At 44.8% G+C, this 26,103-nt stretch overlaps 1 protein-coding gene across 1 annotated transcript in view; it reads left to right on the forward strand.

Moving 5' to 3' along the window:
- The window catches only part of HHEX (hematopoietically expressed homeobox), a 21,714-nt gene extending 10,163 nt beyond the window's left edge, over nt 1–11,551 (forward strand). Inside the window, exon 4 of the mRNA XM_075352290.1 lies at nt 10,522–11,551. Within this exon, the coding sequence (XP_075208405.1) occupies nt 10,522–10,755 (234 nt within the window). The 3' untranslated portion in view covers nt 10,756–11,551. The remainder of the gene's footprint in view (nt 1–10,521) is intronic.
- The last annotated feature ends 14,552 nt before the right edge of the window (nt 11,552–26,103 follow it).

A 26,103-nucleotide genomic window follows, 5' to 3' on the forward strand; every position in this document is an offset into this window, starting at 1 on the left:
CTCACCCACACAACACCAAACACACGCAGTCTGCCATCAGCCCGGCAAAGTGAAAACCGGGATTCATGCGTGAAGGGAAACCTCTCCAACGTGCCAGATGCCATTGAATGTGAGAATTTGCCTCCTCAAGTCGGTTTCAACAAAGAACGTGGAGACCCCGATCAGATTGACGAGCAGCAGATGGGCTACTCTAAGACGGGTTCTGACAGTTTCTGCAGACATTTTTGGTTATTCAAACTGATTGTTGCAGCAGCTGTCCGAGGTGGCTGGGCTCAGATGACCTTGGAGGTGAAGATGTTGGATGTGGAGGTCCTGGGCTGGTGTGGTGACACGTGGTCTGCGGTTGTGAGGCCGGGTGGATGTGCTACCAAATTCTCTGCAAAGTCTTTGAAGACGCTTTATGGTAGAGAAATGAACATTCAATTCACAGGCAACAACTCTGGTGGACGTTCCCGCAGTCAGCATGCCTATTGCACGCGCCCTCAAAATGTGCGACATCTGTGGCATTGTGCTGTGTGATAAAACTGCACATTTTAGGCTGGCCTTTTATTGTAGCCAGCCTAAGGCGCACCTGTGCAATAATCATGCTGTCTAATCAAAATGTTTATATGACACTCCTGTGAGGTGGATGGATTATCTCGGCAAAGAAGAAGTACTCACTAACAGATTTAGACAAATTTGTGAACAAAATTTCAGAGAAAAAGTCCTAGATCTTTGAGTTCAGCTCATGAAGAATGGGAGCAAAGACTTAAGTGTTGGGTTTATATTTTTGTTTAGTGTATAACCCCAGTGGTAGTCCGAGTGACTATACTTTTGGTCATGATAACAACAAATATCTCTATCTATTTATCTATCTATTATTTTCTTTCTTTCTCTTTTTTTTTCTTTCTTTCTTTCTCTTTATTTTTCTCTCTCTCTTTTTCTCTTTCTTTCTTTCTCTTTATTTTTCTCTCTTTCTTTTTCTTTGTTTCTTTGTTTCTTTCATTCTTTCTCTTTCTTTCTTTTTCTCTCTTTCTTTCTTTTTCTTTCTTTCTCTTTCTATCTCTTTTTCGTTCTTTCTCTCTATTTCTCTTTCTTTCTTTTTCTTTCTTTCTTTATCTTTCTTTTTCTTTTTTTCTTTTTCTTTCTTTCTTTGTTTCTTTCTTTCTTTCTCTTTCTCTCTTTCTTTTTCTTTCTTTCTCTTTCTTTCTTTCTTTCTCTTTCTATCTCTTTTTCGTTCTTTCTCTCTATTTCTCTTTCTTTCTCTTTCTTTCTTTTTCTTTCTCTTTCTTCTTTCTCTTTTTTCTTTCTTTCTCTCTATTTCTCTTTCTTTCTTTTTCTTTCTTTCTTTATCTTTCTTTTTTCTTTCTTTTTCTTTTTTTCTTTCTTTCTTTTTCTTTCTTTCTTTCTCAGTTTACTATGTTAATAATTCTGATCCATAAAGATGCATACTTTATGGATGATAACGCATATGTGATCCTTTTTTTGCACGCCTATTGCCTTATTAATAAGCAAATCTGATGAGAAATAGGAAGATGTTTGATATTGAAGGTGTTTGTGTGTGAAGGAGGCTTTTTTTGTGGTGCTTGGAAGCTTAAAATTGCAATTATAGTGCAGTGCTTTGTTTATCCTTTTTAGTTGAAACCTACTGTGTCCAAATGTTGCTTCAAAAGTGGATAGTAAAATCTTGACAGTATAAACCAGATTTAGTTTTATTTTATTTCATATTTGAGGTCAGTGACCTAGTCCACAACTTTTACAACTTAAAGGGGTGGTTCACCCATTTTTTTTATTTTCTGTAGGAGTTATACTTACCATTCTAGGCGTCTTCTCCATTGGCTTGTGTTTCCATTTCTGGCATTGAGTGGCGCTATGCTGCACGCTCAGTGCCTGTCACATGACCCCCTGGAGCTGTGGCCGCCGGCATCCTCTGACGTCCCGGCATTTCCGGGCTCTCAAACAAGACGGGTACGTCACAGGATGCCGGCGCCACTCAGATTGAGTGACAGGGCTGTGGGCGGTGACTACGCACGTCACAGCTCAGCATCGAGGGGAGGAGCCGGAGGACGTCAGTGTGGAGCCGGAAGCGTCCTGCAGATGGTGAGGCACGGGGCGCCAGTGTGCAGTACGGGGGGGGGGGGTTCTTCAGCTGAATCCCCCCCTGCACGTAAGTATGTGATCACACTTTCCACCCGCCCGCTCTGCTGCGATGTCAGGAGAGCGGCCGGTGTCGGGCAGTGTGATCATGTGCTCCTCCCAGCAGCAAGACACTGACAGGCATGTCACCGCTGTGCTCTGCCATCTGTCCTGCTGCATGGGACCAACTGTCTGCACTCTGTCACCTGCACCACAAGTCACAGAGTGGAGACAGTTGGTGACAGAGCACCTCTGCCCCCCCCCTCTTCTTTCCCCACTCTCTTCTCTCCCCCCACGATTCCCCCCCCTCTCTCTCTTCTCCCCCCCTCTCTCTCTTCTCCCCCACTCTCTCTCTTCTCCCCCCCTCTCTCTTCTCCCCCCCTCTCTCTTCTCCCCCCCGCTCTCTTCTCCCCCCCTCGCTCTCTTCTCCCCCCCTCTCTCTCTTCTCCCCCCCTCTCTCTCTTCTCCCCCCCTCTCTCTCTTCTCCCCCCCCTCTCTCTCTTCCCCCCCCCCTCTCTCTCTTCTCCCCCCTCTCTCTTCCCCCCCCTCTCTCTTCTCCCCCCCTCTCTCTTCTCCCCCCCTCTCTATCTCTTCTCCCCCCCCTCTCTCTCTTCTCCCCCCCCTCTCTCTCTTCTCCCCCCCTCTCTCTCTTCCCCCCCTCTCTCTCTCTTCACCCCCCTCTCTCTCTTACCCCCCTCTCTCTCTTACCCCCCTCTCTCTCTTCTCCCCCCTCTCTCTCTTCTCCCCCCCCTCTCTCTCTTCTCCCCCCCTCTCTCTCTTCTCCCCCCCCCTCGCTCTCTTCTCCCCCCCCCTCGCTCTCTTCTCCCCCCCCTCGCTCTCTTCTCCCCCCGCTCGCTCTCTTCTCCCCCCCGCTCGCTCTCTTCTCCCCCCTCGCTCTCTTCTCCCCCCCCTCGCTCTCTCCCCCCCTCGCTCTCTTCTCCCCCCCTCGCTCTCTTCTCCCCCCCCTCTCTCTTCTCCCCCCCGCTCTCTTCTCCCCCCCCTCTCTCTTCTCCCCCCCTCTCTCTCTTCTCCCCCCCCTCGCTCTCTTCTCCCCCCCCTCGCTCTCTTCTCCCCCCCTCGCTCTCTTCTCCCCCCCTCGCTCTCTTCTCCCCCCCTCGCTCTCTTCTCCCCCCCCTCGCTCTCTTCTCCCCCCCCGCTCGCTCTCTTCTCCCCCCCGCTCGCTCTCTTCTCCCCCCCCGCTCGCTCTCTTCTCCCCCCCCGCTCGCTCTCTTTTCCTCGCTCTCTCCTGGCATGGTCAGTACAGAAATCTCTCCATCGTGGAGGGGTGAGAGGGAGTAATAAACATGGAGTCCCTACTGTGTCTGTGTATTTATTTCTAATAAAGTATTTTTCTCTGTGTGATGTCTTTTTTTTTTTTAAACCCTTTGTTGGAGATTCTTAATGGCCAGGTTAAACTTGGCCTGACATTAAGAATCTCGGGCTTTATACCAGCTGGTAAAACATAGCTGGTATTAACCCCTTATTACCTAGCGTGCCACCTGCCACCAGGGCCACTGGAAGAGTTGGATACAGCGCCTGAAGATGGCGCTTCTATGAAAGCGCCATTTTCTGGGGCAGCTGTGGACTGCAATTCGCAGTGGGGGGCCCAGAAAGTTTGGGCACCCTGCACTGTGGATTCCAATCCCCAGCTGCCTAGTTGTACCTGGCTGGACTCAAAAATTTGGTGAAGCCCACATAATTTTTTTTTTTTTTTAATTATTTCATGAAATTCATGAAAAAAAAGGGCTTCTCTATAGCCCGTAGCTGCCTGCTGTACCTGGCTAGCATACAAAAATATGGCGAAGCCCACGTCATTTTCTTAAAAACGTTTTCAGGGAAAAACCTTTACAAAAAAAAAAAATGCTTCCCTGCATTTCTATTGCCAGTGAAAGTAACACCAAGCAGCGGGGGCTAGCAGCCAGTAGCTGCTTTGGTTACCCTTAGCAATAGAAAATGCAGCGGGAGCCCACAAACAATGTGATTTTTTTGTTTTTTTATTTTTAATGAATTTTTTAAAAAAAAAAATCGGCATGGGCTTCGCCCATCGAGCACCAGAGCATTTTACTGCTCAATTCATCCCAAGTAATCAGATGACTCCAGTGTCGGCCGATTACTTGTTCTGTGTCCCCCTGCATCCATCGCAGCGTGTACGGGCTGTGAGGTGAGCGGAGTGGAGACAGTGACATGCTCTGCTCTGACACATAGTGTGCTGCATGTCACTATCTTTCTCCACTCTGGTACTTGTTGTGCAGGTGACCGGATGCTACATGTCACTAACTGTCTCCACTATGGGACTTGTTGTGCAGGTGAGAGTGTATACAGTTGGTACTATGCAGCAGAAATCACAGAGTGGGGCAGTTAGTGACATGTATCATCCGGTCACCTGCACAACAAGTCCCAGAGTGGATACAGTGACATGCAGCACACTATGTGTCAAAGCAGAGCATGTCACCAACTTGCTCTGCTCTGTCACCTGCGGTGCTGCATGTCACGTTTTTGCCGCGATTTGGTGCCTTTTTTGCTGCGTTTTTGCTCACTGCGTTTTTAATCAGTGCACAATGCCATTAAAGATTGTTGATGAAAAAAAAAAAGGTCTGATGTCATTTCCTTATTCAAAATGTTCATTGTATGCAGGAGAGCAGACAGCAGCTGCAGAACTACAAGAACTACAAGGCTCAGCATCCTCCATTCACTAGTGTATGCAGGAGAGCAGACAGCAGCTGCAGAACTACAAGGCTCAGCATCCTCAATTCACTAGTGTATGCAGGAGAGCAGACAGCAGCTGCAGACCTACAAGGCTCAGCATCCTCCATCCAGGACTGTATGCAGTTTTTTACCCAAAAAGAAAAAAAAAATGACATGGGCTTCGCCATATTTTTGTATGCTAGCCGGGTACAGCAGGCAGGTACGGGCTGCCCCCAACCCCCAGCTGCCTATTTGTACCCGGCTGGGAACTAAAAATATAGAGAAGCCCTTTTTTTTTTAATTATTTCATGAATTTCATGAAATAATTTAAAAAAAAAAATGACGTGAGCTTCGCCTAATTTTAGTGTCCAGCCGGGTACAACTAGGCAGCTGGGGATTGGAATCCACAGTGAAGGGTGCCCAAGCTTTCTGGGCACCCCCACTGCGAATTGCAGTCCGCAGCCACCCCAGAAAATGGCGCTTTCATAGAAGCGCCATCTTCTGGAGCTGTATCCAACTCTTCCAGCTGCCCTGATGCCGGGTGGCTAGCCGGGTAATAATGGAGTTAGGGCTAGCTGTATATTATCAGCTAGCCCTAAGTCCGAAATTCATGGTGTCACGCCAATATTAGACATGGCCACCATGAATTTCTAGTAATGATAAAAAAAAAAACACAAAACACAGAAATTTTTTTTATTAGAAATAAAACACAACACAATTAGTGACTCCATCTTTATTGAAAGAAACCCCCTCCGCAGTAATCCTGGGTTAGGGTTCCGCGCCGTCCAATCAGGATCCAATATCATCTGATCGGTTTGCTGGAAGGCAAAGCGATCAGATGATGTGTCAGGTTAAACTACGTGAATCACATCACACATCAGCTGATTGTATAAAAGCCGATTATACAATCAGCTGATGCATCAGTGCAAAAAAAAAAAAAAAAAATAATACTCACGTCTGTGCTGATTACCGGCAGCTCCTGCAGCGGAGTCTGATTCTGGCCCATCACTGCAGCAGCTGCCGGTAATCAGCTGATGAAGTCCCCTAACGGCAGGATCAGCTGATAGCCGGCCGAGCGCGAAGAAGCCGGCGAGACTACGATCAGCTGATGCGTCAGGTGACTGCATCAGGTGATCCATCGCCAGGTCCTGCAAGCTTCGTGCGTGCCCCGGGGAGACTGCACACAGCCGAAGCGGCGGGACCGGGACAGGGGCTGGAAGCAGGCATGGCACCGGGACCCTGCAGACAGGTGAGTATGACATACACATACACACACACATACACACTGTATATATACACACACACACTGTATATACACACATACACTGTATATACGCACACACTGTATATACACATACACTGTATATACGCGCACACACACTTTCTTCCCCTGGCTGTGCAGAACTGCTGTATCTGTGATTGATCTCAGTGCATCCACTGGGAAGAGGCAGGGAGGAGGGTTTGGGTGGGAGCAGAGTGGGTGTATTAGACACAATGGGTGTGTTAGATAAGCCAGACACCGCCCTAGAGCCACAAAGAATTCTGGGACTTGTAGGAACTGAACACAGGAAGTCAGAGGAGAGATTAACCCCATCAGAGCTGGAGCCAGCAATGACCGTGTGCTGCTAGTGCACAATAAAAGGTAATTTTGCTGAAAAAACATAATAGATGTGTTGAGGGGCACATGTTAGCAAGATTTATCAGAAAAAAAAAAAATCAGTTTTGGTAACTGGACAACTTCTTTAAAGCACTGGAAAAATTGTCTTTAGAAAATGTTACAAAACACATTGCCAAAAAGTCTTGGCCCTTCCTTAGATACATTTATTTTTCCAGTGTTTTTTCCATAGTGATTTAATGGCGTCTTTATTATTTTGCAATAGAGGAATCTATGGAAGAAAAAACAACCCTGAAAACAAAACAAATAAAAACCTAAACACCACTGAGCATTAAGTATAAAAGCCACCAAAACGTCAAAAACAATAATGTACCTTAGGCTTTGTGCGCGCACTGCAGTGAAAACGCACCCTCTGGCAGAAAAAAACTCATGCGTTTTACCGCGGTTTGGTGCGTTTTTGCCTGTGTTTTTTAACATTATCAATGGAAAAAACACAAGGAAAAATGCCGGGACTTGCAGAAAAGAAGTCACATGATGCTTCTTTTGGCTGCAGAAAACTGCAGCAAAACCTGTAAGGAAAAAACAAGCGTCATGCTCCCAGCATTTTGGATTTCTCATAGACTTTGCTGGGGAAGGACTGCATGAAGCTTATGAACACAAACCGCACCAATTCTGCAGCAAAAACCACGGCAAAAAACGGGGCAAAAATAACTGAGTATATTGTTATTTTCCAATTGTTACTTAATAATCAAATTGCAAAAATGTCATAAAATATACAATAAATCTTCAAATCTGATGTAAAAAAAATAGAGATGACTCCCCCTGTCGCACAGAGGTTCCCAAGAGAGACGGGTGAATCAGATCAGAATGTACTGGACCTGGTGAATTCGAACAAATTACAACTCTCTTGGCACGAATTACCAAACAAGTTTGCTCTAATTTTACATAAAGGAGAAGATTGCATTAGTTATTGATGGCTCACATGGCCTCGGGTGAGGGAGGGTGGACTTGAGGGTGGGCTTTCCCATAATTCTTTGCAGCTAACATATCACATTCTATAGACCAGCCAATTAGGTGGAACTTTCCAAGCCTGTATAAAAGTAGAAGCAGGGAATGCAGCAGCCATTCTATGGTAAATCTGGATAGTGAGAGTATGTCATAACTGACAGCTTAGCCTCAGAGATAGGAAAACAAAGCTATAAAACACTGAATAAACTGTAAGGCTGTGTTCACACATTATAGCAAAAACCATTGATGGAAAAAAATGGTACATTAATGTGTGACTGTACAGCAGTAAAGGGGATTAGTTTGAAAGGAAAAGAAAATAGCGTCATTCATTTTTTTGTACAAGTGAAAGCTTTAGGGTACTATTAATTCATGGCGAACTGCAGAGCAGACTGCAGACTGTCAATCAATGGCTGGGGGAGTGGTTACAGCATAGTTACTGAGTAATAAGCAGTGACTACAAATGCTCCCTACACTGCACCCCCCATGACTGGAGACAAGCAGATACAGCAAGGATATAAACCATTTTCTCACTGTAATTATGCTTCTTTTAAGACAGGCATGATATAACTTCATATCTGCAAGTAAATACCGTGTTTGACCAAAAATAAAACAGTGTCATATATTTTTGTTTTTTGTTCCAAAAGCTGGGCTTGGGTTTATTTTCAGGGCATGTTTTATTTTTTTCTATGAAAAACAATGTCCATTATTTTTAAACAAAAAAAAAAAAGAAAAAAACAATATTTATTCAAATATAGTCATATCACATTTTGAAACATCAACATAAATCTCCAAACCCTGTGTGTAACACATGTGTGAATGTCTGTATATCATCCACACACACACACACACACTAGCACACACACACACACACACACACACACACTAGCACACACACACACACACACACACACACACACTAGCACACACACACACACACACACACACACACTAGCACACACTAGCACACACACACACACACACACACTAGCACACACACACTAGCACACACACACACACACACACACACTAGCACACACACTAGCACACACACACACACACACACACACACACTAGCACACACACACACACACACACACACACACACACTAGCACACTAGCACACACACACACACACACACACACTAGCACACTAGCACACACACACACACACACACACACACACACACACACACTAGCCTTTCTCCTCTTCAGCTTTAGACTCCTGCACTTAAGAGACCTTTAGTCACATGATATGTCACAAAGGTCCTTAAGCAGTCCTATCATCAGTATCTACACACTGAGGCCCCAAGGAAAATGGGGGCCCTGTGAAATTGCCCAGTTTACTCTTCCTTCTCCCCAATGCCAGTCCTGCATACCAGCCTGTCTCCTGTCAGTTATTTTACACTACTGCAATTAAGAAACCTTTGATTATATCATGTCACATGACTGTGAAATCATCAAAGCTCCTTAAACAATTTTAATCTCAGAATACAACTGCTGGGGGCCCTAAGAGAGTGGGGTCCTGGAGAAATTGTGCAGTTTGACTCCCCCATATGTCAGCCTTGACTGTAACTAAAATAGAACTTACATTTCAAGCGTTCTCAAAAAATCCTGTCAAATCATGCTAGGGCTTATTTTCGGGGTAGGTCTTATTTTCGGGAAAACAGGGTAGCAGATCCACAAAAACATATATAGAAAAAAAGTTAGGCTCATCTGGCCTTCACCTGTCCAGCCATGTAATGCTGCAATAATCTTCTTCTGTCTTCCACCAGTGCAGTCTGCATTCGGCCATCTGCAACATTTTCTGGCACCTGACATCTTCAGCAAGTAGATGACACAAACAGCAGAACAATATATGGGGCCCTTTGCAGCCCAAGAGCTCATCCAAATGCACAATTGCACTTGCTTTGGGCCCCTGTGCGGTTACACAGGTTGCACAAACGAAATGTCTGCCCTTGTTTTCAGTAATACCTGCGCTCACTACGTTGTGCCATTATGACATGGTGCAGTGCACATCATGACATGTGTTGTGCATCACGGCACAGGAGATGCCAAAGTTGTTTCACCGGAAGACACCAAAGATAGCCCAGTGAAGACTGCACCTGCATTGCTCATCTCTATTAATTAGTTGTTGTATCAAGGGGCATGGAATATTATGTCGAAATACACGGTGTAACGCTCACGGCCGGTGTAAGGTCAGCGAGCGGGGTTAGTGGACCCACTGGACCACAGTGGGGACCTGGTATTACCATTTAGTGGGAGGAGCTTAGCTATGTGCCCACCGTGAGGTAGACGCCAGGTACCACCCCCAGAGCAGTGCCTGAGTCTGTGGCAACTGACCCCCAGGACAGATGATGGACTCCGGTACAGGCAGGATGACTGAGGCAGACTGGACAGGCGGTACGGATAGGAATGGTGAGCACAGCAGGGATAGGCAGGTATGGGAAGACAGACAGGTGAGGGATAACAGGACCTGACAATTACCTAGCAGACTGGTATACTGACTAAATGAATATGTTGTGCAGGCACCTCCCCTAATGAGAGGATTTCCTTAAATACTCAGTGCCTCTCAGCGATAGGCTGAGAGGCATTTCCTAGAAATGGCGCCCCAGAGGAGGGCCGGTGTGCGCGAGCAGGTCTTAGGTGCACTCCCAGAAATATAGGAGGCATTTCACACGTAGATGACCGGGGGACTGCGGAGCCGGGATGCGATTGTCCGGGTTGGTGAGTAAGTCAGCGTCTATGCAGAGACGCCGGCGAAAAACATGGCAAATGATGAATTGGGGATTTGTATGGCGTGATTACACTAACATACCTCCAAATTCCCCATACATTTTTGCTCCTACAGCTCACTCTTACATCTATAGGGTCCTCGGCAGTAATGGTCGTCTTCTAACTGTAAGCTCTGTTTTCACTATGACTAGTCCGATGCATAAATGACTGTGATTGTCTGACAGTGGATGAATAATTATGGTAACAATATGGTCGCCATGTGCCTGATGAGTCTACTATCACAACACTGCAGTTACCGGATTTGTATGGTTTGAGGTAGTGGAAGTTGCAGTTTATTGAAATGCTAACTGACTTTTCTATTTTAGGAGAACCCCCAGGGAAATAAGAAAGAAGAAACCGAAAGTCTAGAAAACGACTGCGAGGAGGGTCAGGAAAACTGTTTAAGTCTTGAGCAGAAAAATAAAGACTCTTCTTTGGACGGTTCTCAGTGTTCCCCCTCTCCAAATTCTCAGGAGAATATGGACACGGACATCTCAGATGACTCTGACGAAGAGGTGGATATTGAAGGAGACAAAGGGTTCTACAAGTGTCCTCACTGAGACATGTGCCTTAAGGAAGGACTTGACGCTGGACTCTGTAGGACCAAGTCTCACCAAAGTGTAGCCTACGTCTTAGCTGCAATGCAAATACTGATTCATGGATGCTGTTCCTAGACCAATTGTGCCTTTAATAAAAGATTTGTATTGTAGCACATCAGATCTGTAAAAATCCATAAAGTGCCTACAGATTTACACTTTGAACGCTGCCGTATTGCAATTTGGAGCCTGTATTTTTCATCTATACAAGTGTAAAAATGCCTAATGCACCATAAAATTCCTCTGATTTCGTATGGGAGCACCATATGGCGGCACACAGACCTCCTATGCCTCCCATCCGGATTGTGGGCATGAGGCCATAGAGAAATACAGTATATGTGGGAAAGCCCGGAGTCCATCTCTAGGAAGAAACCTACAATCACGTAGCCAGTAATATATACTGATAGAAGGGGGTATGCTTTGGTTTTTAGAGTGCTGGGAAACTAAATGGCCCAGCATACCCCCTGGACTTATTGCTGTACAAGTTGTCTAAGCCATCCCTCATACGTCTTTTACTTCTTTTTTATAAAAAAATGTTTTCCAAAAACATTTAAAATATTATTACAAAGTTCTGATTCTAAAACCATCATGTAGCCAAGATGTTTACTGCTGTTCTCTACTGTACATATTGTATGTAATTTATATATGTATGTATGTGTTTTGTAAATTTTGAGAGACTGCTTACCTCATACTGTTTATATGACTTGTATATATTTTTTTCTTAAAACATTAAAAATATATTTAATTTTTGGTGGATGAAAATGTGGAATAAAAAATGAAATTATGTAATCTTAGATTTATTATTTCTTTTTCTATGTTTAGGAGGAGATTTGTCAATGTAATAAATATATATATATATATATATATATATATATATATACACCATATGTGTGTGTGTGTGTGTGTGTGTGTGTGTGTGTATACAGTGCCTACAAGTAGTATTCAACCCCCTGCAGATTTAGCAGGTTTACACATTCGGAATCAACTTGGCATTGTGACATTTGGACTGTAGATCAGCCTGGAAGTGTGAAATGCACTGCAGCAAAAAAGAATGTTATTTCTTTTTTATTTTTTTTTTTTAAATTGAGAAAAGTTTATTCAGAGGGTCATTTATTATTTAACCCCTCAATCCACCAGAATTCTGTTTGGTTCCCCTAAAGTATTAAGAAGTATTTCAGGCACAAAGAACAATGAGCTTCACATGTTTGGATTAATTATCTCTTTTTCCAGCCTTTTCTGACTAATTAAGACCCTCCCCAAACTTGTGAAGAGCACTCATACATGGTCAACATGGAAAAGACAAAGGAGCATTCCAAGGCCATCAGAGACAAGATCGTGGAGGGTCACAAGGCTGGCAAGGGGTACAAAACCCTTTCCAAGGAGTTGGGCCTACCTGTCTCCACTGTTGGGAGCATCATCCGGAAGTGGAAGGCTTATGGAACTACTGTTAGCCTTCCACGGCCTGGACAGCCTTTGAAAGTTTCCTCCCGTGCCGAGGCCAGGCTTGTCCGAAGAGGCAAGGCTAACCCAAGGACAACAAGGAAGGAGCTCTGGGAAGATCTCATGGCAGTGGGGACATTGATTTCAGTCAATACCATAAGTAACGTACTCCACCGCAATGGTCTCCGTTCCAGACGAGCCCGTAAGGTACCTTTACTTCCAAAGCGTCATGTCAAGGCTCGTCTACAGTTTGCTCATGATCACTTGGAGGACTCTGAGACAGACTGGTTCAAGGTTCTCTGGTCTGATGAGACCAAGATCGAGATCTTTAGTGCCAACCACACACGTGACATTTGGAGACTGGATGGCACTGCATACGACCCCAAGAATACCATCCCTACAGTCAAGCATGGTGGTGGCAGCATCATGCTGTGGGGCTGTTTCTCAGCCAAGGGGCCTGGCCATCTGGTCCGCATCCATGGGAAGATGGATAGCACGGCCTACCTGGAGATTTTGGCCAAGAACCTCCGCTCCTCCATTAAGGATCTTAAGATGGGTCGTCATTTCATCTTCCAACAAGACAACGACCCAAAGCACACAGCCAAGAAAACCAAGGCCTGGTTCAAGAGGGAAAAAATCAAGGTGTTGCAGTGGCCTAGTCAGTCTCCTGACCTTAACCCAATTGAAAACTTGTGGAAGGAGCTCAAGATTAAAGTCCACATGAGACACCCAAAGAACCTAGATAACTTGGAGAAGATCTGCATGGAGGAGTGGGCCAAGATAACTCCAGAGCCCTGTGCCGGCCTGATCAGGTCTTATAAAAGACGATTATTAGCTGTAATTGCAAACAAGGGTTATTCCACAAAATATTAAACCTAGGGGTTGAATAACAATTGACCCACACTTTTATGTTGAAAATTTATTAAAATTTAACTGAGCAACATAACTTGCTGGTTTGTAAGATGTATGCATCTGTTAATAAATCCTGCTCTTGTTTGAAGTTTGCAGACTCTAACTTACTTGCATCTTATCAAACCTGCTAAATCTGCAGGGGGTTGAATACTACTTGTAGGCACTGTATATATATATATATATATATATATATATATATGTAGATCTATATATAATATATATGTATGTGTATATATATATGTATATATATATATACACGTGGTCTATTTAGAAATATATTTAGTTAGACAATTGGTGACATGTTCAAAACTCATTTCACTTGTGTGTGTGTGTGTGTGTATATATATATATATACATGTGTGTGTGTATATATAGGTTTAAAATCTGCACATTTTTGAGTTTTCCTTGCATTTTTTAACCTATTTATTAGAATGGGTGAAAAATGCTGCAAAACCCTGAAACAATTAACATGCTTTGATAGTTCAAATCTGCAAGGAAAAAATAAGCTGCGTGTACAAGAGATTTCAGGAATCTCATTCTCTTTGCTGCTATTGTAAAATGCTGGGGTTTTTTGCCCTATGGAAAAAATGCAGGATGTGAACAAGCCTTTAACTTCTGTGTAATGAGAATAGCAGGTTTTGTCTTGACTTTTCTAGAAGAGAATATCTCCATAATGCAACCATCCAATGATGTACACTGAGGTTCTGTGTGAGATGGGAGTAGATGGCGGTATAGGAGGTCCCCACAGATTTCTTGTACTGTAATACAGTGTAGCACAATATATCCTAAATCTTGTCATCTTGAATTTTTTTTTAATGATTTATAAAAAACTATTTAACCATACACTTAGGCGGGCTTTACACGTTGCGACATCGCTAGCAATTGCTAGCGATGTCGAGCGCGATAGCACCCGCCCCCGTCGCACATGCGATATGTGGTGATTGCTGCCGTAGCAAACATTATTGCTACGGCAGCTTCACACGCACATACCTGCTCGGCGACGTCGCTGTGACTGCCGAACTATCCCTCCTTCAAGGGGGAGGTGCGTTCGGCGTCACAGTGACGTCACAACGGCGTCACAAAACGGCCGCCCAATAGAAGAGGAGGGGAGGAGATGAGCGGCCGGAACATTCCACCCACCTCCTTCCTTCCTCCTTTCCGATGGACGCAGGTAGCATGATGTTTGTCGTTCCTGCGGTGTCACACACAGCGATGTGTGGTGCCGCAGGAACGACGAACAACCTGCGAAATGAAACACCAATGACATTATGATTTGGAGCGACGTGTCAATGATCAATGATTTTTGCATCACAGCGACGTCACCGCGATGTCACTAAGCGGTCGGCCAATAGAAGCGGAGGGGCGGAGATGAGTGGGACGTAACATCCCGCTCACCTTTTCCCTTCCGCATTGCCGTCGGACGCAGGTAAGGAGATGTTTCTCGCTCCTGCGGGTTTACACACAGCGATGTGTGGAGCTGCAGGAGCGACAAACAACATCGTACCTACGGTCGACTCGACATTATGGAAATGAACGACGTTACACAGATCAGCGATATTGTACGCATCTGTGCTCATTCATCATCGCACCTAGGATGTACATGTTGCGATGTCGCTACCGGCGCCGGATGTGCGTCACTAACGACGTGACCCCGACGATATATCGGTAGCGATGTTGCAACGTGTAAAGCCCCCCTTAATCATTAGAGCAATCAGCCATCGTGATCTAGAAGAAGTGGGACATACAGTCATGGCTGAAAGCATTGGCACCCCTGAAATTATACCAGAAAATGATGTTTTGCTCCCAGAAAATTATTACAATTACACTTTTTGCTAAACACAGGTTTATTTCCTTATGTGTGTTGAAACAACACACACAAAAAACAAAAAAAAAAACACAAAGAAAAAAAGGCAAACTGGACCTAATTTCAAACAAAAAACCAAAAATGGGCCGGCCAAAATTGTTGGCTTCTTCAACAAAATATTTGGTTGCACACCCTCTGGAATTAATTACTGCAATCGATCACTTCCTCTAACCATCAATAAGCTTCTTGTGCCTCTCATCTGTAATTTTGGACTCTTCTTTTGCAAACTGCTCCAGAGCTCTCATATTTGTAGGCGTCTTCTCCCAACAGCAATTTTTAGGATCTCTCCACAGGGATCAATGGGATTTAGATCTGGACTCATTAATGCCACTTCAGAACTCTCCAGTTTTGCTTCCATCCATTTCTGGGAGCTTCTTGAGGTATGTGTGGGGTCATTGTCCTCCTAGAAGACCCATGACTTAGGTCACAAACCCAGCTTTCTGACACTGGGCAACACATTGCCACCAAAAATCCTTGTGTAATCTTCAGATTTCATGATGCCTTGCACACAGTCAAGACACCCAATGCCAGAGGCAGCAAGACAACCCCAAAACATCTCTAAACCTCCACCATATTTGACTGTATGTCCTGTGTTCTTTTCTTTGTAGGCCTCATTCTATTTTCAGTAAACAGTAGAATAATGTGCTTTACCAAAAAGCTCTATCTTGGTCTCATCTGTCCACAAGACGCTTTCCCAGAAGGATTGTGGCTTAAGCGGGCTTTACACGCTACGACATCACTCAAGTGATCTTGTTGGGGTCACGGATTTTGTGACGCACATCCGGTCGCTGTAGCGATGCCGTTGCGTGTGACACCTATGAGCGATTTTGCATCGTCGCAAAAACGTGCAAAATCGCTCATCGTTGACATGGGGGTCCATTCTCAAATATCGTTACTGCAGCAGTAACGAAGTTGTTCCTCATTCCTGCAGCAGCACACATCACTCCGTGTGACACCGCAGGAACGAGGAACCTCTCCTTACCTGCCGGCAGCCGCAATGCGAAAGGAAGGAGGGTGGGCGGGATGTTACGTCCCGCTCATCTCTGCCCCTCCGCTTCTATTGGGCGGCGGTTCAGTGACGTCGCTGTGACGCTGAATGAACCGCCCCCTTAGAAAGGAGGCGGTTCGCCGGTCACAGTGACGTCGCAGGGAAGGTAAGTCCATGTGACGGGTCCAGGCGATGTTGTGCGACACGGGCAGCGATTGGCCCATGTCGCACAACCGATGGGGGCGGGTACGCACGCTGGCGATATCGGTACCGATATCGCAGAGTGTAAAGCAGCCTTTACTCACATACATTTTGGCAAACTTCAGTCCAGCTTATTTATGTCTCTTTGTCAGCAGTGGGGTCCTCCTGGGTTTCCGGCCATAGTATTCTATTTCAGTCAAATGTGGATAGATAGTTTGCACTGATTCTGATGCACCATGAGCCTGCAGGACAGCCTGAATTTCTTTAGAACTTGATTGGGGCAGATTCTCCACCTTCTGAACTATGCTGCTTTGTAACCTTTCAGCAATTTTTCTCTGCCGTCCATATCCAGGGAGATAAGCTACAGGACCATGGGTTGTAAACTTGTTAATTATGTTGCTCACCATGGGGAAAGGAACATCAAGATCTCTGAAGAAGGACTTGTAACCCTGAGATTGCTGATATTTTTTAACAATTTCGATTCTCATACACATGCACACACACACACACACACACACACAATGCAAATATTATTGTTATTATTTATTATTATAGTGCCATTTATTCCATGGTGCTTTACATGTGAAAAGGGGTATATATATAATAGGGACAAGTATAATAATAAAACAAAACAAGGCACAGACTGGTAGAGGAGGGAAGAGGACACTGCTCGCGAGGGCTCACAGTCTACAGATTGAGTCAACTTCTCCCCTTTTTATCTGGTTTCAGGCTTAGTTTTCATATTGCCCACACCCGCTGCTTGCCACGGGTGAGTTTGAACAAGCATCACATGCTTGAAACAAAGTTGTTTACTCACAATTTTAGAAAGGTGTCAATAATTTTGTCTGGTCCATTTTTATGGTTTGTGTGAAACTACATCCAATTTGCCTTTTTTCTGTTTGTTTTTGTATTGTTCCAACACACACAAAGAAAATAAACATGTGCATAACAAAACATGTAATTGCAATACTTTTCTGGGAAAAATAATTTATTTTCTGAATCAGTGTCAGGGGTGCAAACACCTTTGGCCACGAGTGTATATTAATATGTAGGAGCATTCACCATCACCCCGCTGACGATCCAGAATTAATGAATAGATGAATTTGGGAGCGTTTATACTTTTGCAAGCTGTATTTTACCTGATTCCCAGAAAGTGAGTCAATTCAGAGAAATAAGATAACCTCTGTTAACCACAGAGAGTTCAATGACTGAACATTTTGGATGTTAGCTATACATCACATTATTACTCATCTATGATTTTGTTTTCTACCTGCTTTTTTGTCACATTTGGAAATTTAAAGTTTACAAAACTTCAAAACACGTGATAGCAGATCTTTTGAGTGTTTTAATATGGGACATACAGTGTATATATATATATATATATATATATATATATATGTATGTATATATAATATATGTATATATTTAATTTTATTATATATTTATATGTGACGCCCTGGCAAAACCAGTTAGTCACAGATAGGCCCCCGCATAACACCTTCCCTCACCTAGGTGACACACAGCCGACCTAAAACCCTAGTCACCCCCCTTAGGCCTCCGACACACATCCGTGCCGCCGGTATGGGTTTGGTACGTTTTTGCACATACCGGCGGCACGGAGACACCTAGACCAATGCTACCCTATGGTAGCAGGCACACACACGTAAAAACACACGGAACGTGTGTCCGTGTCATTTGTACGTGTGTGCGTTTTTTCACACGGTTGACATATCCGTTTTTTGCTGGCATCACGCAGGCACGGACTTGCTAAAGTCAATGGGCCCGTGCCTGCACGGACGGCACACGTAGCATGTCCGTGTGCTACACGTACCGTCCGTGTGCGTTTTTTTAGTGAGCGATGTCGGTAATTCTTTTTTTTTTTCGTTTGTCAGTCATTCTCCCTCTGTCCGTCGGTCAGTCTCTCCCCCTCTCTCATACTTACCGATCCCCGATCACCAGCGCGGCGCTGCACAGCTGTTTAAAAGCTTTGGCGGCTTAAACTATTTTGAAAAAGCCGGCCGCTCATTATTCAATCTAGTATTCACTGCTTTCCCCGCCCACCACAGCCTATGATTGGTTGCAGTCAGACACGCCCCCAAGTTGAGTGACAGCTGTCTCACTGCAACCAATCACAGCCGCCGGTGGGTGGGTCTATATCGTGCAGTAAAATAAATAATTAAATAATTTAAAAAGACGGCGTTCGGTCCCCCCCAATTTTGATACCAGCCATGGTAAAGTCACATGGCTGAAGGCTGGTATTCTCAGGATGGGGAGCTCCACATTATGGGGAGCTCACTACCCTAACAATATCAGCCAGCAGCCGCCCAGAATTGCCGCATCCATTAGATGCGACAGTCCCGGGACTCTACCCGACTCTTCACGAATTGCCCTGGTGCAGTGGCAATTGGGGTAATAAGGAGTTAATGGCAGCAGCCCTTAGCTGCCACTAAGTCCTAGGTTAATCATGGCAGCCGTCTCCCCGAGATAACTTCCATGTTTAACCTGTTATTCAAAGTAAATAAACACACAAAAACAAATAAACCTTTATTTAGAATAACAAACACAAACAAACACCCTCGTTCACCAATTTAATAAAACAAAAAAACACATCCAGGTCCGCCATAATCCATGGATGTCCCACGACGCTCTCAGCTCTGCTACATGAAGGTGACAGGAGAGGCCACACACAATGGCCGCTCTCTATCACCTCCAAGCAGCAACTGAAGTGAGCCGCACGATCACCGATGATGTCACTCAGGTTACTCACGGTCACCACTGGATCCTCCAACTGTGACAGCAAGTCGCCGAAGTGCAGAAGTGAGCTGCGCGATCAGCGAAGAAGTCACAGGTGAGTTGTGGTGTCGGTTGGGTGACTCCAGCTAGCCGTGGGTAACCTGAGTGACGGCAGCGCTAATGTCGCCGCTCACTTTAGTGACTGGGGATTAGCGGTCACCGGTGATTTCATCACGGGTGTCCGCTACTCAGGATGCCACACACAGAGCCGTGGTATGACAATGAAGTCGGGTGAGGTTCACCCGAGTTCATTCTCATCGCTCGTCTCTGTCTGTGTCGGCTGTCAGCGGGTATGTAGCAACGACATTTTACAACACACACAGATCTACAAATACGGACACCACACGGACATGACACGTACGCATACACGGACATTCCACATGCACACATGACAAGCATACGCCATCACACAGATGCCACACGTGCCAGAGAAACGCCCATAAAAAACTGAACACGGACCCGAACAACGGAACGTGAGACGTACGTTTTTTATGCGGAAGTGTGTTTCAGGCCTTAGGGAAAGATAGGCATACCAGTAGGCGGGACCAGGCTGTTGGACACGCCCACCCGGGGGTCTAGACAGCCCGGGGTGGGAAAACAAGCAAAAAGAGTTTGTAGTTCAAGTTGAGAGGAGTGTGGGCTGGAGCTAGGTGTAGCTCCAGCAGAGGAAGTTCAAGTTGAACGGTGCCAGGGTCGGAGCCCTGGTGCCTTTGGCTAAGTGGCAAATGGTGGTCTCCGTCAGCATGAGACGGGAAGACGGCTCGGCAGATCCAAGGTGGACTGGGACAGGGTTGTAGCCGGCCGGTCCCGACATGGAGAACTGACCCGGAAACCGTAGCACAGGGGGTACTCAGACCCTGAAGCCAGGACCGAAACCAGCGGCCTAGCTAATTAACCGATTGAGGGCAGGATCATAGGTCCTGTCCCACTCAAAGTCCCTAAAATAGACAACAGCCCACCGATAGGGATAAGGCCACCGCCAGGGCCCATAGATCTCACGGGCCAGCGTCTGCAGGCACGGCTCCTTAGGCCACAGCCAGCCGGGAGCGGACTCCTGAGTTCCAGACCAGACAGTCCACCATACACAAAACAAGTGCAGAGGAAAAGGACAGTGATAACCACCAGCCCGGGTGGGGGACCTGAATGCAACCGGCCGCGGCGGCCGGCCACCAGCACCTTGGTTTACCAAAATACTAGTGTGATTCCTTTACTGTGAGTAACCAAACGTTCCCCCTGCTTGCTCGGGCGTGCCGTTCCTTGCTGTCGCCATACCCTGCACAAAGACACTGGGCCCCGAGGCAACCATCCCTAACCACGGAGGGGTTAACATCCAGCTGCCACTACATCTCCCCCGGATGCCCCACAACAGCAGCGGTGGTGTCCCACCTCACCACACACCGTGGGTGGCGTCACAAACTTAATATGGCCTAGCCCGTACATAAACGTCCCTTCCTTTTTTAGCGGCTGCTGGCATGGGGGCGGCACATATGTATATATATATATATATATATATATATATATATATATATTTTCATTTTTTTTAATTTTTTATTTTTTTAAAATCTGCCATTTGGTTCCAGATAATTGGGCTTTTTCATTTAGGCTATGCGCCCACGTTGCGTCGAGGTAGTTGCAGTTCTAAACGCACCCTTTGGCAGAAATGGTTTTTGCCAAAGTTGCTTTTGAACACAAAAACGCTATAAATACGCTTGCGTTTTTGCTGCGATTTACATGCTTTTTCATTGCTTAAAGTCAGATGCGTTTTGATGACAAATACACTACTAAATAAGGTTTTAACATTCAAACACTATGAAAAAAAATGATAACAAATATCAAGATTATAATCATAAACAAAATAGCTGATTTTATTAAAATGATAAATGTTTGTTAATATTTATGTATAAAATAATGTTAAATTAATGTTTTTCTTAATTTTAATTGTCGGACTATGTGTGTGTGTAAAGGCACATGCCTTAAATGCCTTTAATATAATGTCAAAAACGCATGCAATTAAATTGTCAAAAACGGTTGTTTTCTGCATCCAAAAAGCATGTAAAATGCTAGGCTTTTGATGTAGAATGCGTTTTGCATCTTCTCATTGACTCTAATGTTATCAAAACGCTGCTCAAATGGCAAAAACAATTGACATGCTGCTTCTTTAAACGCTGAGTTTTTGCCCAAAAATATGCAAATTAAACGCAGCGTTTTGAACAGCAAAGTGCGCACAAGAAATGCCTATTTCTCATAGACTTTGCTTGGAAATCAAAATGCATGCATTTTGGCATTAAAATGCTGCAGTTGAAAACGCTGCAGAAACGCATGAAAAAACACTATGTGGGCATGTAGGGGGTGGGCAGACCCCTTACAAAAGGGAGCATAGTTAACCCGGAAATGTTATTAATAAAAATGTTTTATATGTGTGTATACTGTGTTAGGGTACCCCCTAGTGGCCAGGTGGGACGGCTGTCACCACAGTGGGGAGGAGGAGCCGGCAGAAGCAAGGGGAGGGAAGGGAAAGTGTTGTGGAGGAAAGTGAAGAACAGGAGGGCAGTTGTCTCGGGGACGGGAGTGGAGCAGCAGAGCCGGGGCAGAGTGTGGGAGCTGAAGAACAGGGAAGCCGGAGAGAACAGGAGCGGGCGGATCCTCATAGGGTGAAGCAGTCCGGTGTGGGTCCGGGCTGTGGGTAGCCAGAAGTGGGAGCCGGGTGAAGAAGAGTAGCCAGGCACATCCCCACTGGAGGGGACGCAGGGACAGGCTTTCCCCAGATAAAGAAAGCGTAACATCACCTTTTACTGCCTCGTGTGGAGACTTGTGAAGAATAAAGAATGTTTGTTATTTGCATCGAACCATGCCTGAAGAGTGTTTGTGCGCCGGACAACACCTGTACCACCACACTCTGCCCCACCATGACATCTCCTGTCTCCAAAGTGACGGCGGAACCAGGGGTAAGCCTGATAGCTAGGGCCACGACTACAAGCCCGGAGGCACCCCTGGCACCCCGTTACAGGCACACAGCCTAAGGGTGGCTTTACACGCTACGACATGGCTAAAGCGATCTCGTTGGGGTCACGGAATTTGTGACGCACATTCGGCCACATTAGCGATGTCGTTGAATGTGACACCTATTAGCGATTTTGAATCGTTGCAAAAACGTTCAAAATCGCTAATCGGTGACATCCCCCCTAATCTCAATTATCGTTGCTGCTGCAGTAACGATGTTGTTCTTCGTTCCTGCAGCAGCACACATCACTATGTGTGACACCGAAGGAACGAGGAACCTCACCTTACCTGCGTCCCGCCAGCAATGAGGAAGGAAGGAGGTGGGCGGGATGTTCGTCCCGCTCATCTCCGCCCCTCCGCTTTGATTGGGCGCTTGCTTAGTGACGTCGCTGTGACGCCGCACAAACTTCCCTCTTAGAAAAGAGGCGGTTCGCCGGTCACAGCAACGTCGCTAGGCAGATTATGTTCGCTACGGCAGCGATGACCACAAATCGGCCGTACGATGGGGGCGGGAGCTATTGAGCTTGACATTGCCAGCAAATGCTAGCGATGTCGCAGCGTGTAAAGTACCCCTAAGTGCTCATTTTCTTTTTACCAAGATGTGCTAAGTACACAGGATCCACTAGGGCATGTGTTTAGGCTATTCTGCATAATTACCCTTTGAGCACCGCCCCCTTGGTAAAAAATTTAAAATGTAGCACTTAATAAAAATTCCCATATCTCTGGAACCATATGGCAGATTTTACAAAAATGCAATAATCAAGGGAGCAGCAGAAAAATAAAAGCAAAAACTGGACACTAACTGGAAACTGGTGGTAGGTCCTCCTAAAGCCAAATATAAAGACCAGCTCATATTTTGCGGCTTAACTGGGAATTGTACATTTAACAAACATTGCTTAAATCAATAATATAAGTGAGAAACTTTGTAGTATATCTTATCAGAGAATTCAGCTTCTTCCTCCACTTATGAGCCACTTCTTACCCTCTTCGGAGCCTGATGAACCTATCATCCACTTTTGAAAAAAAAGCAGATTACCTATGACCACCAATGCACTGGGCTTTCAGATTAAACCTCCTATTATACCATATACTATGGAGATGGGAGAGAATGGGAGAAGAGCAGAATTATAAAACAGAGGGGGACACAGAAAGATCACGCTGAGCTAACAAGTCTTTTACCTCACCCAGTGCTGGATTCACAACTACACCGCTCAGTACAACTGCTGCTTTTCTGTCGGAGTGTGAACTAAAGAATAGAGAGGAAGAGTTTTTCTCTGTGTGCTGTGATATGTATGGAAACATCATAGCAGCTACTTTCCTCTTACCAGCTCAAAGTCAATTGAAAATGAAAAGATATTGCCTGCAGAGGAGAACGTGTGAAAATCCACATGCAAAATGCACAACACATACTTTTTATGACAGCATAGGGCATTTCAGTTTTGTAGAATAAATGTAATACAAATCTTTCTTTGAACAGTGAGATAATAAGTGGAAAAAATGAATTATGTGAGTGTAATAAAAAAAAAAGCAAAACTAGTCGCATGCATTGCTCAGGTATGATTTTGGTCCATTCTTCCAAACACTCCTGAAATCCTGAAGGTCCAGTGGGTGCCTTTTATGAACTCTGAACTTCAGTTCCTTCCATAAATTTTCTATTGGATTCAGGTCAGATGATTGGCCTGAGCCATTCTAGAAGCTTTATATTCTTTCATTGTTTTGCAGAAATGTCCACTCTCATTTCATCTTAATCATCCTGGTAGATGGCAACATATATTTTATCAAGAATGTCTTCACCATTCTTTCAATGACATGAGGTTTGTCAGTGCCATATGCTGAAAAACAGCCCCACAACATGATATTCCCACCACTTCACTGTTGATATGGTTTAGCTATACATAGCAATGTATCAGCACTGCTATGTATAACTAAAATCACCATCTCCTATGAATGGTGGCTCACAGTCGCTGTTCACAGGAAGATCATCATGACAGACATAGGGGTCATCACCAGATCTCAGACTGTCATAACAACCCATCAGCGCCCCGCGATCATGTCATAGGCAGGAGGGATGGTGCACTCCCCACCAGCACATGTTAAAGGGAACCAATAACCAGGATTTTTGTCTATAACCTAAAGCCAGTGCTATACTGGCACTATCAGGCTGATTCTCTACATACCTGTAGTGGTCAGCTCAGATATAAAGGTTTTGAAACCCAAGAAAGTAAAGTTTACAAAATCGTCAACTTCTTGAGTGACAGCAGCTGAGGATCAGATAATATCTGTAGGGGAATTTATAGTTATCCCCTCCCCCTGTTAGAATTAGCATAAGTATTAAACAAACGATTAACTTTTTCTCTTGCACGACCTGTATGAGGTCATACCCATGTGACCAGAAGGGGCGGGGCCTTCAGAAAAATGTTGCTTCCTGGTATCAGCTTTGTTGGCTGAGGCCCCGCCCCTTCTGGCTACATGGGTATGACCTCAGCACAGGTCCTGCAAGAGAAAATGTGAATTGTTTATATAATACTTATGCTAATTCTAACAGAGGAAGGGGATAACTATGAATACACCCCCCCAGATATTATCTTGTCCTCAGCTGCTGTCCCTCAAGAAGCTGCCGATTTTATAAACTTTACTTTCTTGGGTTTCAAAACCTAAACATCCGAGCTGACCACTATAGGTATGTATAGAATCAGCCTGATAGTGCCAGTATAGCACTGACTTTAGGTTATATATGAAAATCCTGGTGATTGGTTCCCTTTAAATTCCTCTGTTAGAGATTGACAGAGGCATTTGACAGGTTAACAGCTGCGAGTGCAGCGCTGCTCCACCTGCAGCTGTTACAGGCACATGACAACTGATTAAGTCAGCCGCCATGTGCAGGAAAAAATGTGGACAAGCCAGCATCAAAGGCAGGGACACTGTCTTTGACACACATGTAAGTCAAAGGTAGTGAATGTGTTAAATAGCTTTTTTATTGCCAACAGTCTGTTTTTTACTGCAGAAAAATCAGATGCAAATGCTCAAGTGTGTGCAAATATCATATTTGTAATTTATTTTTTTTCCCCCCATAAATTAATGTACACAAAAAATAGGAAATGTTGTAATATAGAAAAATTAGCTTCTTTCTCTTCCTAGATTAGTAGTTTATTTTTAAGTCACCGGTAAAATCTGTTTTCAGTGAATAAAGCTTTTCCCTTTACTGAGATAGTTAGTGCTTATAAAGTTCTATGGAGAAACTATAACTGTTGTTTCAGAACGCGCAGCTAAACATCTGTGTCTGCTTCTAGCTCCTCTAATTTCCTCCTTTTCATAGACTTTTAAAAGCACCAATTGTTATCTCCAATCTTAGCAAAAACCTGTCTTCACTGATTACAGATTTTACAAATGTATTGAGTGACTAAAATATAAATTCTGGCAGAGAAAGAAGCAGATTTCTCTCATAAGATATATCACAGAGTTCATTACTACTACTGATGATTTATGAAATAAACATTAAAATCATGGTTACTCATTAAAACGGCATTTGGTTCATATATAATCTTAATACATCCAGGAACTGTCCCAATTCCTATTCTCTGTGTTTTGCTGTTTACTCTTTTGAGTTGATGGTTCTTCTTTATCAGTATTCTGCCAGCGCTATAGTTCTGCAGTGTTGGGAAGGTACATTATGGAGAGGGGCTGTGAGTGTGGTGAGTGACATTAAGGAGAGGTGCAGTGTGGGGGTAGAAGGATATTATGGAGAGGGGCAGTATGGAGGTAGGAGGATATTATTGAGGGGTAGTATGGAGGTAGAAGCTTATGGAGAGGGTCAGGGTAGAGGTAGGGGGAAATTATTGAGGGGGCAGTGTGGAGTTAGGGGTATATTATGGAGAGGGTCAGTGAGGAGGTAGGAGGATATTATGGAAAGGGGCAGTGTGGAGGTAGGAGGATATTATGGAGAGGAGAGTGTGGAGGTTGGGGATAGTATAGAGAGGGTCAGTGTGGAGGTAAGGGGATATTATTGAGAGGGACAGTGTGGGTGTAGGGGGATATTACAGAGTGGGGCAGTGGGTATATTACGGAGAAGGGCTATGTAGTAGTACATTATGGAAATAGTTATATTATGGAGATG

This window comes from Anomaloglossus baeobatrachus, chromosome 5, assembly GCF_048569485.1.
Source record: "Anomaloglossus baeobatrachus isolate aAnoBae1 chromosome 5, aAnoBae1.hap1, whole genome shotgun sequence".
In the NCBI taxonomy this organism is placed as follows: domain Eukaryota; kingdom Metazoa; phylum Chordata; class Amphibia; order Anura; family Aromobatidae; genus Anomaloglossus; species Anomaloglossus baeobatrachus.